The sequence below is a fragment of the Perca flavescens genome, chromosome 16, assembly GCF_004354835.1.
Source record: "Perca flavescens isolate YP-PL-M2 chromosome 16, PFLA_1.0, whole genome shotgun sequence".
Taxonomy (NCBI): Eukaryota; Metazoa; Chordata; class Actinopteri; order Perciformes; family Percidae; genus Perca; species Perca flavescens.
Genome location: NC_041346.1, coordinates 15,392,923 through 15,407,180, shown reverse-complemented (window position 1 = coordinate 15,407,180; position 14,258 = coordinate 15,392,923). Strand labels below are relative to the sequence as shown.

General features: G+C 39.6%; 1 protein-coding gene across 3 annotated transcripts; it reads left to right on the top strand.

The window, feature by feature from the left end:
- The first annotated feature begins 359 nt into the window (after positions 1-359).
- On the top strand, positions 360-13,598 carry si:ch211-282j22.3 (ER degradation-enhancing alpha-mannosidase-like protein 3). 3 transcript variants are annotated; one of them, XM_028602403.1, is made up of 21 exons: positions 360-708; positions 820-1,238; positions 1,349-1,394; positions 2,095-2,195; positions 2,847-2,886; positions 3,191-3,303; positions 3,561-3,714; positions 5,283-5,417; positions 5,646-5,751; positions 5,899-5,996; positions 6,188-6,313; positions 6,418-6,501; positions 7,251-7,334; positions 7,535-7,659; positions 7,834-7,999; positions 8,677-8,834; positions 8,923-9,040; positions 10,199-10,372; positions 10,681-10,846; positions 11,000-11,191; positions 11,453-13,598. In XM_028602403.1, exons 2-21 carry the CDS (start codon positions 1,096-1,098, stop codon positions 11,725-11,727), a joined length of 2,604 nt encoding a protein of 867 aa, XP_028458204.1. In that variant the 5' UTR covers positions 360-708; positions 820-1,095; the 3' UTR covers positions 11,728-13,598. The 3 variants fall into 3 exon arrangements, with proteins under 3 accessions (XP_028458204.1, XP_028458201.1, XP_028458202.1); XM_028602400.1 differs by having other exon boundaries at positions 803-1,238; XM_028602401.1 differs by having other exon boundaries at positions 789-1,238.
- Positions 13,599-14,258: the final 660 nt, after the last annotated feature.

Genomic DNA, 14,258 nt, shown 5'->3' with positions numbered 1-14,258 from the left:
CGTTACACTTTGAAGATATATTACTTTCATACTTACTATGTCATGTGTACTTATGTATTTTTTATATTTACGAACTGAGATGACTGAATGTTTGTAAATTGAAAAAAAAAAAAAAAAATGGTTTGAAGATGAAGCCCTAAATTAAGCCTGCCAGGGGATCTCCCTCTCTGCCTGGAAAACAATCCATCGTCCTTTACATTGAGACTGCAAGCCTAATCATAAACCTATGAAAACCTTCCATATCTGTATGTAACCATTTGAAGAGTGACATTTGCTGAAGGGGAGACTTTCTGCGTACGTGGTTGAAAAGCGCCTGAGATGTTAAACTCAGGGCACAGATGCAGCACAGCCCCTATTGTATACGGCACCCGCAGCCGGGTAGCTGAACTGCCCGTCCTTTGACAGCTCGGTACTTGACGTCAGGGTAGCTACTGTATGGCCGTGGTGATACTTGGCGACGTGTCATCGACCATTTCACTGTATGACAATTACTTTAAAATACCAGTGAACCATTTGTTTTTAGACCAAGATTATGTTGAGCTTTCTTTCTTTCTTTAGCTAATACGCTCGTAAGCTAACTAACTAGCATTGCTGACAGCGAACTCTCGTTAGCAACTTTAATATTAGCTGGCTAACGTTAGCAACATGGATCATCCCAGCACTGTAATGGCCAGCAAGCTGTAGCCACATTGTCTCATTCTCAATTTGGTAACTATCTTTATTTTTTTTATATACATGTCTTGATTAAACATCAAGTGTGCTTTTAGCCCCTTTCTCTAATCCGCCAGTATTTCGTGGTCAGTCTAATTTTCTTTACAGGGTAACGTCAACAGGCATTGTTTATCGAGGCTCAGCTGTAGCTGCCTCTATTGTTTACATGGATACGCTAGGCTGAAGTGCACTGTGGGCATGTGGTGGTCGTACGCGTGACAATACTGGATCAGCTACAGAACAACCACAGTGGACTTATGGAGATGGAGCTTTGAAGAAGGACAGCTGTGCCTGCTGGACTGTTTGACGTTGTGTGGGCGTTGGACACAGGACAGGAGTTTTGTTTGTCCATAGCTTAACCTGAAGCAATACTTCATAAGGAGAATGGGAAATAAACGGTGCTGGAAACTGGTCCCCACTTCTGGCACTGGAATGTTGCTGAAGACCCTACTGATCACCAGTGTTCTTGGCTGGGCGAAATGTCAAGAGAGCCAGAGCATGACACCAGAGGAGAAGATTGTTATCAGGTAAATGTCCCTGTGGAAGTATATGCAAAATTGTTAAACAAAAAAGTGTTTGTTCCATTTTTACATCTGATTCATGTATATTTTACCTACCTATATTTTTTTTTTTGCAGGGACCAGATTATTGAGATGTTTGATCATGCTTATGGCAGTTACATGGTAAGGTGCTCCCTTTGATTTAATATTTTTTATAATTCTGAGAGGGAAGAAAAGCTGAAGGGGTTAAAAATCCAGCTACACTTGTGGTAGCAAAAATCTACTTTATTGTGGGAATAACGTGGGTTTTGGCATTTGGCCTTCATCAGGGTCATCTAGTTAAGACAAGCTTGAATCAGTGGCTGGAAAGAGTCCTTGCAGTTGGAGTTGATTTAGTGGGGGTGTGCAGAAAGCAAACATGCAGGATTTTGATGCAGCTGCAGTGTCAGCCAGATGCAACAGGGGCCAGCTGAACATTTTGTGATCTGGTCTTGATAGTATCGATTCAGCTTCTATCAGTGATGACAGAGATCTCTTCCAGGAGTCAGTGCAATACTTGTATATACATAAGATATGAAAGTGTAGGTTGCATAGCCAATTATTATGTGGCGCTGTGATGATTTTGGGAAAAGGGATGGGGCAGATGGTAGCACTGGTAACAACAATACGTTTTAAATTGAGAGTGGCATTAATGAGTTTAAAAATCTGTAAAACACTATATGGGTCAATATTTAATTTTTTAACATAAACATTTTGATAATGATCTCATGGATCTCATTTCATGCTACAGAATGTTCAACCCTCCATCTCTTTTTTCTTCACGACCCCCTTTCTGTAGTCTGCTAAATAAAGCTTAAAGACACTTACTGTTGTTTGTGTGCAGAAATATGCCTATCCAGCAGATGAGCTGATGCCTCTTAGCTGCAGGGGGAGAGTCCGTGGCCAGGAGCCCAATAGAGGGGACATAGATGACTCCTTGGGGAAGTACGTTCAGTTAAATTTCCTCAAACAAATAAACCATTTATTTGTAATTCATCATTTTAGACCAAAGCTATATACACACTGTTAATATGTTTAGTAACTGGCTTATATGTCTCTTTATAGCATTCCTTCGTAGAGCTGTACCTCAGTTGCTTTTTAAGCTCATAAATTGCTGATTGTAAAAATGTAACTACACATTATCAAAATCTATTTGTTTGTCCAGTTTGATATATCTGTCCCTACACTATAATTTGCCTGCTTTTAAAATTCACTCTTTACTGAGAATGTTAATGATAGCAATAGAGTCAAAGAAGAAAAATACGACCGTACATTTCTTTTTATAACACTGTGCTGTTCCAAACAAATTTAATTCCACATGGAGTAGATACCCCAGTTTTTCAGGAATACATGAACTAGATGCTCCTTTAAGTCAATTAAATTTACAAGAAGGCAATAAAAAGGACTTGCAGTACAATATCCATTTATGCACCATACATGTTGCATAATGTAATTTCACTGCAAATTCAACAGATTTGACATTTCACAGTCTGTGGTTCATTAAAATAAAACTGGATCAGTGGCAAAGTGGGACACCAGCTCCACTGTGCTGTGCCAGAGGCTCTCATCATAACATGTCCTCCACCTTTTCTGTAGGTTTTCTCTCACACTGATTGACACCCTTGATACCCTGGTGGTGAGCATTGCCTCTGTTTACAAGCATACAAGTAGTTTGATCAGCTTTTGTTTCTGAGTCTTTTTCCCTCACCATGCTTTTGTTTTCAGGCTTTTCCCCCTTTTTACTGACAGCAGATCTACTTGTGTGTGTGTGTGTGTGTGTGTGTGTGTGTGTGTGTGTGTGTGTGTGTGTGTGTGTGTGTGTGTGTGTGTGTGTGTGTGTGTGTGTGTGTGTGTGTGTGTGTGTGTGTGTGTGTGTGTGTGTGTGTGTGTGTGTGTGTGTGTGTGTGTGTGTGTGTGTGTGTGTGTGTGTGTGTGTGTAGGTGTTAAACAAGCTTGATGAGTTTGAAGACGCAGTGAGAAAAGCCGTGACAGATGTGCGCCTGGACAACGATGTGGTGGTGTCTGTGTTTGAGACTAATATCAGAGTTTTAGGGTATGAACAATGTCTGTGATTTATTTACTTTTGTGCTGTGTGTGTATATATATACTTTGATGCTCTTTTTAATACATTAGATAAGTCGTTAATCATTTTAATAATAATAAAGCATTCTTCTGAATTACAAATTATTATCAGCACAGCATTTTGCAATTACTCGTACTAAGTATCTCAACCTTTCTAACCCAACCTTTCTGTTTTAATTGTTATTTTAAAAGAAAATCTTTCTTTTTTCCTTCATTGAATTCTCCCAGAGGGCTTTTGGGAGCCCACGTGATGGCCGACCTGCTACGGCAGCGTGGGGAGAGGATGCAGTGGTATCGCGATGAGCTCCTACACATGGCTAAAGAGCTGGGCCATCGATTACTACCTGCCTTTAACACCACAAGTGGCCTTCCCTACCCTAAGGTATTCTTTACTTTATTGTTAAATAACCCAGGTCTTATTTTAGATTTATAATATGTAGTGTTAATTTTGTCACCTATTTTTAATTTAGTCTTAGTCTTAGTCTTGTGCCAAAAAATTTTGTTAGTCAAGTTTTTGTTGACTAAAAGTCTTGTCATTTTAGTCTAGTTTTAGTCAAAAGAGAACTCAAGGTATCTTAGTCAAGTTTTAGTCAAAAATGTTTAGTCTTTTTTTTTTTTTAAATAAATTATTTCTGACAAAAAACAACCACTGCATGGGAAAGGGATATTTTACACTAAAATAAATGCAGCACGAAACTGGCGAGGCGTATTTCAAGTGAATGCAACATGTGTTGTTTTTCAGACAACGGCAGCTGCTGACTGTCGTACGTCTCGTGTTGGAATCCTACACAGTGAAATAGAGACAAACCTTTACACCGTTTAGCTGTCAGCATTGTAACCGTGTTTACTCCAACTGCTAGCTAACGGTATGCTAACGTTACCTGCTGCCAAGTGTAGTGTTAACTAGCGCCCCGTGCAGCGATGTTTCGGTTGACTCTAACGTCCGTTTAGGAGCATCAGAGAGAAGCGCAGGCATTTAAGTGGCACCAAAATCTGCGTTGCTATTCGGTCCGGTAGATAACGGTTGTTAGTAGAGTTGGGTACCGAAACTCGGTGCCAATAGGGAACCGGTGCCGACGTAAACGGTAGTAACAAGACCGAATAAGAACGAAAGTTTCGGTGCCTCATTTCGGTGCCTGACTTTACACTACACCTGACAGCATGTAACGTTAGCCTACCTTTAGCTAGCAGCTGGATTCATCACGGTTAAAATGCTGACAGCTAACCTTAAACAGTGTAAAGTGTGACTGTATTTCACTGTGGAGGACTTCAACAGCGGGATGTAACAGTCTGCTCTGCAGCGCAGCAGCTGCCGTTGTCGCAATTCATAGATATACAGTATGTTTATATGGTCGGAATTAAACAACACAGATTCACTTAAAACTGGTAGCCTCGTGGTGCATTGACAGTAATTGTAAAATACCCTTTTCCCATCTGGGGTTCAACAGCAATTTACTGGTGAAATAAGTTATTGTTATTGTTATAGTTATTATGTTATTATTAAATCTTTAATTTTGACCATGGCCTTAGCAATAAACAAGTCACTGACTGTTGTTTACTACCCTTATTTTCTTTTTTTTTCTTTTTTTAACTTTATTGAAAAGTACCGGTTCAGGCACTGTTTAGGCACCGGCACCGTTTTAAAAGTATCGATTTAGCACCGGAATCGAAAAAAATTTAGTCTTAGTCAGCGTTTTTGGACATTGGCGCAGTCATGGAAAAAAAGATCGTTTATGAACATATTTAGTCTTGTCTCGTCTGACGAAATTAACACTAATAATATGCAGATGGAGCAAGAAATTCGACTCAATGCACTGATAAAGAATAGTCCCTCGCAGTCAGTGCACCACAGAGGAACTAATGAACAACACATTACATATTTTGGTTTTGAGCTGGGTTTATTTCAAGAATCTAAAGTAGAAATAAATGTTTAATTTCTTGGTTTTCCAGGTGAATCTGCGTTATGGAGTGCTAAACCCACTTTCACGAACAGGCACTGAATCTGACACCTGCACAGCATGTGCTGGAACAATGATCCTGGAGTTTGCTGCTCTCAGCAGACTGTCAGGAGAGGCTGTGTTTGAGGTATTGCCTCTCTCTGCCTCTGTAGAGATCAGGCTTTTAAACTTTTGTTTTGTAATGCGCCCTTATTGTGAAATCACTGAGATAGAAGAGAAGAGTACAGTGATTTTCTTTATTATAGCTGGCTGCAACTGATGCTAGCGGTTGAAAGATTAAATCATATATATCATTGATGTAACTGTTTTTTACCAAAAACATTTTAAGGATATAATACTTGTTATTGTTTTACAGGAACATGCAAGGAAGGCTCTTGATGTCCTCTGGCAGAGGAGACAGAGGGGAAGTGACTTGGTGGGGACTGTCATCAATATCCATAATGAAGAATGGGTCCGGAGGGGTGAGGGAGAACTTTGCTATACACAAGAGATGGAAAATGGAACCACACAGAACATTGAGAATTCAGAAATACACGTACGTCCGTACATATTCCACAACTTTATACATGAACCATATTATAGTAATCTTGTCACTTGTGTGTTTGCAGACAGTGGAGTTGGTGCTGGTATTGACTCCTACTATGAATATCTGATGAAGGCATACATTCTTCTCGGAGACAATGTTTTTCTGGAGAGGTTCAACATTGTAAGTCTTCCATCACTGTACGCCTACATGGAAATCTGTATTCAAGCATATGGAAACTGCTGTATTGTACTCCCTGTGGCAACATAATCGGCCCACCACTGGCCATTTTGTTATTATTGTGATTTTGGGTTGAAGACCTTTTTAAGTGTTTGCTAATACAGTATATGTTTCATGATGTTTGTCTTTAACAGCACTACAGTGCCATTATGAAGTACATCAGTCAGCCTCCCCTGCTGCTCAACGTACACATGCACAACCCCACTGTGAGTGTGCGCAGCTGGATGGATTCTCTCCTGGCATTCTTCCCTGGCTTACAGGTCAGGGATCATCTGCTAATCATGTTTACTACCATTAAAAGACAGTAGAAGGTGTATAAATTGTTGCACACGTGTCTTTGGAATGATTTTTATTTTTCACGCAGGTTTTGAGAGGAGATCTGAAACCAGCTATTGAGACTCATGAAATGCTTTACCAAGTCACTAAACAACACAAATTCCTTCCAGAGGTAAAGGATCTCTGCTCTTTTTGTTTATTTTATGAAATATAGTAGGCAAATATAGGCAATATAAAGTATGTATAGCACTCAGTAGGGGTGGGTAATATAGATAACCTTTCACATCACAGTATAAATAGGGCTTATATTGTTATAGTGTAACATTTCTGGAAATTCAAATGAGAACTCAGTAATCAGATAAAAATGTTTCCTATTGGCCAATCCGTTAAATGTGACAAATAAAAGTACTTCATTATAATGATGTGAAAATCCAATATTGCCATTAAGCAGCAGTCCTAACCTAATAAAACCAGAAATGTTGAACAGATAACCACCTTCGTATATATAGTATAATAAAATATCTTCCTCTGAATACATATCGTCATAATACTCAGCTCATTAAAACCTACAGTATGACATATTCCTACTAAATCTAATGTGTAATGTATTTAAAAAGATGTGTGCAGCTGCTGTAGCAAAGCATCATGGTTTGAGATATATTTCATGATGCTGTGATATATATTATAGTGGGAATTGGACATTTCTCATGGCTAATCTTCTTTGTTAGACTGATATTGCCAGACCAAATCACAAATACAAAATGATTATATTATCTGCCAGAGCAAATAAGACCTGAGCAGATTTGTCTGGTTGCCAGGCTACATTTTTTGTCACATTCCTAATGAAATCTGTTCATTAATGTAAAAGAAGAAGAAGCCAGTGTCAATAATGTCTTTTGCTTTTGTTTTTTCTCCATGCAGGCTTTCACTACAGAGTTTAGAGTTCATTGGGGCCAACACCTACTGAGACCAGAGTTTGCAGAAAGCACCTACTACCTCTATAAGGTGAAAAGCCTGGCCGGACAGTGTTATAGACAAATTATAATTAACCTTTCTCTAAAAATTAGAAACTTCCAGTCTGTTGTAAGTAAGCTAGTTAATGAAACTACTCCACTTTTGTACTATATACGCAAAGCATTTTTTTTAATAGAAACTGAATGTTCTATGTTGGATGTGTAGTTGAGATTATATTTTGATCTCTGCAGGCCACTGCCGACCCCTACTACCTCAGAGTGGGACAGTCCATTGTGGAAAAGCTCAATGCCTACGCCAGGGTGCCTTGCGGGTTTGCTGCTGTGCAAGATGTCCGCACTGGGACGCATGAAGACAGGTATACAAATGGCATTACACACGTTTGCACGGTTCTCTTTAGATTTCCCATATCGAACTGTAGAAGGTGTGGTTCTGTTGATGAAATAACTGTTGTGATGGAAGCTCACCATATCTCGTATGAATGTTTGACAACATCTTTTGTTTCTGCATATGTATGTTTATGTGCGTGCAGGATGGACTCGTTCTTTCTGGCTGAGATGTTTAAATACCTGTACCTGCTGTTTTCCGAGAAGAGCCAGCTGCCCATCGATATTGACGACTACATCTTCACCACGGAGGCTCACCTCCTTCCTGTATCTCTCTCCACCACCCAGCCGCCCTGTCAAGGCAACGACACGGTAAGAGCTCTCACTTTATCACAAACGCATATTCACACATTATATTGCCATTAATCAGTTTAAATCCCTGATTGATACAAGCTGATATTGAGTGTAAAGTGAATATTGAAACTAGTGTTTTTACTTAACGTAATAGTAATTCTTATTTATTGCCATCATTTATAGTGTATATGTTGTTGTGTAAGAATGGGACATATTGGATACCTATGTTATTACATTATGGAGCCGTTTATGACTTTTACCTGAAATGCTAACTGGTTCTTGCTGGTTCTTTAAAGGTCCCATATTATGCTCATTTTCAGATTCATGTGTCTTTTGGGTTTCTACTACAACATGTTTACATGCTTTAATGTTCAAAAAACAGTGAATTTGTCATTCTGTCTGTCTGACTATACCTAAACAAATGTACCTTTCTACCTACATATATAAAGTGTAGTTGTGACATCACAACTGTACGGAAGTCCTGACGGCTCGTTTAAAGGCGCAGTTTCTGAATACAGGCTGTATGCATTTCTCTGGATTGAGCGTTTTGATACTATCCCAGTATTTATGTAGCACTTTGACCTGCTTTATAATAAAAAAAGACATGGGAATATCACTTTTCACAATATGGGACCTTTTAATATGTGAATTAACATATGAGCGTAGAAACTAAAAAATGTGGTCCTGTGCTTCAGGATTCTGTTCCTGTTTCTCAAGAAGAAGATCTGTTCACACACTCCTGCCCCAGCATAGAGACATTGTTCCCCAACAACCCGTCGTTTGCCAAAACCATCCGGGACAGCTACAAGTACCTCACTGGGGTGGGACGAGCCTTCCACCCCTTACCTGTCAGGTGTGTTGATTTTAGAGTGCTATAACTGATGAAACCGGTTTGTTATGATTTCTTTGAGTTTTAACTTGGGTGTGTTTGTACTTTACAGGGAAATTGAACTACCGCTCCATGATAATGGGATGGAGCCAGTAGAGTTCTTGAAAAGCATGGGCATTTCTCTCACTCCACTGAATGAGGTCATGGCAGGAGACACCAGAAGTCGGAAGGTATTTTAGTGACTTTGTATTCATGACATTCTAGACCTCCAAAACTTTAGGCAAGTTAAAGGTTCTCAACATTAGGCCCCAACATTGTCCTAATGAAAATGTACTCCCTTTGATTCCCTTTTTAAAACAGTACAGTTATAGGCGCTAAGTCATTCATTTTACTTTGAGCATTAACATTATTGTGTAGCATTATGCAATGCAGGATGTTTCTCTTAAAGTAAAAAAGTAGCTGTCTTTGTCTCCTGTAGTTGCAGAAATTTAAGAATAGCATTATTAAAGAAAATGGCTTTTATGTCACAAGGTTGCAGGCAGATGACCAAATAAGCCAGAAACAGTATTGTGGCCGAATACTGTATATGTACTTGTTTGAAGGTTCTTTCTTCTTAGCTAAACTCCCTAAATGGGTCAAAAAAGCATGCAAAACACATTTTCAGTTCCTGATTTAAGTCCTGACTTTGTCCATTTGGCTCCAATGATGCACTCAAACCACCTGTTGAACCACGCATGTTTATGCTTTGAGCATGCTTCAATGGAGCTGTCAAAACAGGTTAAGTATATAACCTGCTGTTGAACCAATTATATCTTATCAAATTGTGCAAATATCAGGGTATTGAGCAGCATGGAGTTAGAAAATGATAAGCTGCTTTGCAGTGGTGGCCTAAAGGTTAAAGAAGCGAGCTTGTGACCAGGAGGTCGTTGGTTCAATTCCCAGACCGACAGGATAAAATCTGGGTGAGGTGCCCTTGAGCAAGCCCCTTAGCCCCAACCACTCCAGTGGAGCTGCTCAGTGGCCAGCAGATCAGACTGTGGTTGTACTGGGCAGCTTCCAGGTATGAACGTGTAACTGTGTGAATGTGACAGGTCGTCGTTTCAATCGACTTACCTGAATAAATAAAGGTTAAATTATAAAAAAAATGACAGGGCTTTTTAAAAAAAAAAAGATTTCTTCATTATCTACAGGCTTTAAATGTAAGGTTACTATGATATACAGTATCACAATGTCCACAGATTCCCTGATAAACCATGAGACAGTTTGAACTGGTGATAGCACAACATTGTCACTGAATGTCCATTTCTTAACTTAAACATGACATTTGACATTATGGAAAGAACAATGAATTTAATTGACACAGTTTTCTGAATATAAAATCCCTTTAGGAGCATAAAGGAGTGTACCGGGTAAAACTTGTGGCAGAGGTGAGCCATACACCTGAGGAGGAGGAGGTAGTACCCCATGTTGTTCAGCTCATATCGCCCCCATTTCTGGGTAGGACAGTCCTCACAGCGGGACCTGCCAAGTTTGGGATGGACCTCACCAAGCAGGAACACGGGGTGAGCTCCCAATGTGATAATGCGGTTTACAGTATTGATATCAAAGCTCCCAACAAGTTGTGTCTCTTTTATACGAAATATGTGTTTAAACATAATAACATGACCAAAAATTGAAAATGTTATGAAATCACGAACCTTTAAGCAATTTGATTAATAAAGATGGACCTTAACAAACCATGGCCAAAACATTTACTCTTACAGTTAAATTACAGATCTTCCCTGACTCCAAAAAAGGTTAGCAGTTTTGTTTTGCCTGCACTCCTTTATTTATCTCAACACAATAACACACTTAAATGCTTGTGCCGCAGGTGAAGGGCAACGTAGTGAAAGCCTCTCCCTACACTGCATGTGGACCAGTAGATAATGCAGTGGAGCTTAAAGGGCACATCGCTCTGGCACTGCGTGGGGACTGCATGTTTGCTGTAAAGGCTCGTTGGCTGCAGGAAGCAGGAGCCATTGGAGTCATCTTTATAGGTGAGGATGATTACCAGAGAAGCTGAAACCACTTTTTTTTGTTCTTACAGTCCACCTCATAGCTCAAAGATTAGACTGACTATCAAATACTAAAGGCTGGACCTCAAAGAAATTAAGTAATTCCAATCATTACTCCTTTATTCTCTTTCCCAGACCACCGTGAGGGAAGTAATAGCAAGGAAACTCCCCTGTTCCAGATGGTTGGAGATGGCGACTCCACTGAAGACATCACCCTGCCTTTGGTCTTCCTGTTCAGCCAAGAGGGTGCCATGCTCACAGCAGCTCTGGAGGAACATCACAATGTGGATGTGCTGCTGCTGCCCAAGGAGAGGCAGCTGGGACATGGTGAGGAGCAGAAGGAGGCTGGCGATATTCTATATTTTTGTTATTGTCAAACTATCCCATAAACCATGGACCAAAACTAACAGTGCTTTGGGCTGTTTTTCATTACTTCTAACTTAAACTTACAACTTGCGTTAATTATTCGGCGGGGGGGGGGGGCAGCAGTCACAGCTAACAAAAATCACATTAAATGTCAAATCTTAGTTACTCTCTCTGTTCTTCTTCTAATTACATATACTATTGGCTTTCCTCCTCATTGTCCAGATAAGACAGAAAAACCTGTCGGCATTAACATCAAACTCCGCCTGGCAGAGGAGGGGGAGCTGGAGGAAGGATCATCCAGAAGGCCCACCTTGGAGTTTGTCTTGGAGAAACAGGAGATGCTTCTGAAGGAAGAGGAGGAAGAAGAGCTCAGAGGACAACGACAACCGCAGCAGCAGTTCTGCTCAGAGGCAGCAGAGAATGACAGGACTGAACCGTGTTCAGCAGATTCCTCTCAAAACACAAACTCTAACAGTGGACCAGACGCAACCCCCTGACCACTTCTGATCCCAAAGCAGCCAACTATGACCTCTCATCAGTTTCTGAATGGCTTGTGCCTCAGAGCCCCTCACTGCCCGACATAGAGCCCTAACTGACCCAGTCTGCATGTTTACAACCAATGGAGGAGAGCAAAACAGTGTAACACATTTGCATTCCTGTCTTGATTTTGAAACCTAAAAATGGTTCTACATTTATTTGACAGAGTCAAAGTGGGGCTTTTATTCTGTACGGTGCAGGTCTCTCTGAAGTGAGGGATCTCCTGAAACTAAACTAGGTAGTTAAAGGCCAAAAGCTGTAGGTTAAGATGGCTGGACTGGTGCTGCCCACACCTAGCCTGTAGTGTTGCTATCGTAGGCTCACTCAAGATGATCGTGATGATAATGATTTAGATCGTTTACTAGAATTTTAAATTACCTCACCCTAGAGGAAAACATAGATAAGGCAAAAATGTACTCAGCTAGGTTTTTATGCAGCACAGTTTGTTTTTAATGTAGAGTGCACCTTTTCACTTGAACAACTACTGTTAAATATTCAGTGATGGTGAATGGAATATTACTTGGCCAGTAGGTGGTGTTAGTAATCCAATGTTAGTAGATGAAGGAGATGAGCTGGGGCCAATTTGGGAAGTTTATTTTATTTTGTACTGGTAAGCAACTTCAGGGAATTTCAAGAGTGAATGCCGTTTGCTAGGATGACCCATTTGAGTATCACAGGTTGGCCTGCAGTCCCAGACTGCTATGCACTTTGAAACACGGGTATGATCGTCCATGGCGGATTCATTTGTTTGTGTGTGTTGCAAAAAGTGATTGCAATTATTTATTGTCCCATTTACATTGTACAATGATGCAATGTTTTTATCCACCTTAAATAAGGAATACTCTACGGGGTTTCTTTTTAAAAACTGAAAATCATCTAAAATTGCAACAGTCAAATTGGAAAGGCCAATTGAATTCTGTACATTGTTTCCAAAGTATGATAGATACAGTTATCTTTTCTCATACTTTCTACACAAACTAAACCATGTTCTGGGCATTCTTATGTGTAATCACTTTATGAATCAATTCGGAGGATGCATAACTCTTCGATCAGTTTGTTCATATTCACTTTATTACTCCCTGCTAATTTGTTGCATAATGTTTGTGTTTTGTGGTACATTAAATGTGAGTTTATGTTTGCGCGGGGGAAAACACTTTTAATGCCAGAGTATGTTTTATTTTATGTTTTTACAGTGGACCTGTTCCTGATGCTGCTGAGTTAGTCTTAATCCAACATGACATTTTTTTTGTTTAGCCTGAATGAGGCTTTGCCAACCCGTATACCTCAGGACTGTAACAGTTCACACATAGAAAAGGACTGTGGACAAGAAGTAGGGGATTCTTTTTTTTAAATCATTTTTTCATGCAATTTCATTTTTTTTAGATGTTTTCTAAGGTTTCTGTTGATCAGTGGCTGAAAGTCAAGTGCCAAAAGATATGCATAAAATGGCTCCTGTTTCTGTTTCACATCTTCTCTTTTTTTAGTTTCAGACTGTGAGCTGAGGCAGTCTCGTAAATAAATTTGAAATCACCAAACCTTTTAGCTTTTTTCCCTGCATTCTAGAATTGCGTGACTGCATTTTCAGCAGCTGTGGAATATATCCGCTCAGGATTGTTGTGCTTGAGTGGAATTTGACTGTAGAATGTTCTAATTCACTGTATGTTCAGTAAGAAAGGTATTCTTTGTAGTTTGAGCTTTACATATAAAGGATGGAGCAATCACACAATAATTTGTTTATATATTTCTTTTCTAAAAATATATATTTAATGCAGCAACACCATGTCTTTCCTGTGAAGTATTCAAAGAGGAATCCTGAGGATCAATCATGTCCAAAATGCCCCTGTCCTTAAACTAGCAAGTTGTGTATTGGTAAATACACTGAATGTGTTGTCTGAATGTCTCTTCTTTTTTTTTTTCTTTTTTTTTGTCGGGAGGAGATGAGACAGACCGTGGAACCTTTTGTGCCAGATGGGAACAGGTAACTCAGAATAGCACAATCATATGATGATGTTCAAGATGACATCATTGATAATGACATGGTGATGCTGACAAGGGCAAATGATTCACATACATACATATTGTTTAATAGTATAGTGAAATTATATTCAATTAGTTGTGAGTGTATGAAGTTCCTGGTGGTCCTGAAGTCGATAATATTAATCTTAACATGCCTTCAACTTCAATGATAGATTCCCACATGATAAATGAGCCAGGTTGTTTTACAAACATTGTTTGTAGTTGTATTGTGAGGAGTACAAATGTCTGTTTAGATATATTCCACCGGCGTTAGTCCATTTTGATAACTGACAGAGAAACAGCTACTGGCAGGTGATGGTGGCCACCTAAAGTTTTTTTTTGTTGCTACTGGTTACTGAATTTTGGCCTTTGTTTGGTTTGGTCATCAGCTGCCATTCACCATTTGGCCTGTATTGGGAAAATAATAATGGAGTTAATAGAAAGAGATTATACATGATAGGTTTGTTTATTTGAT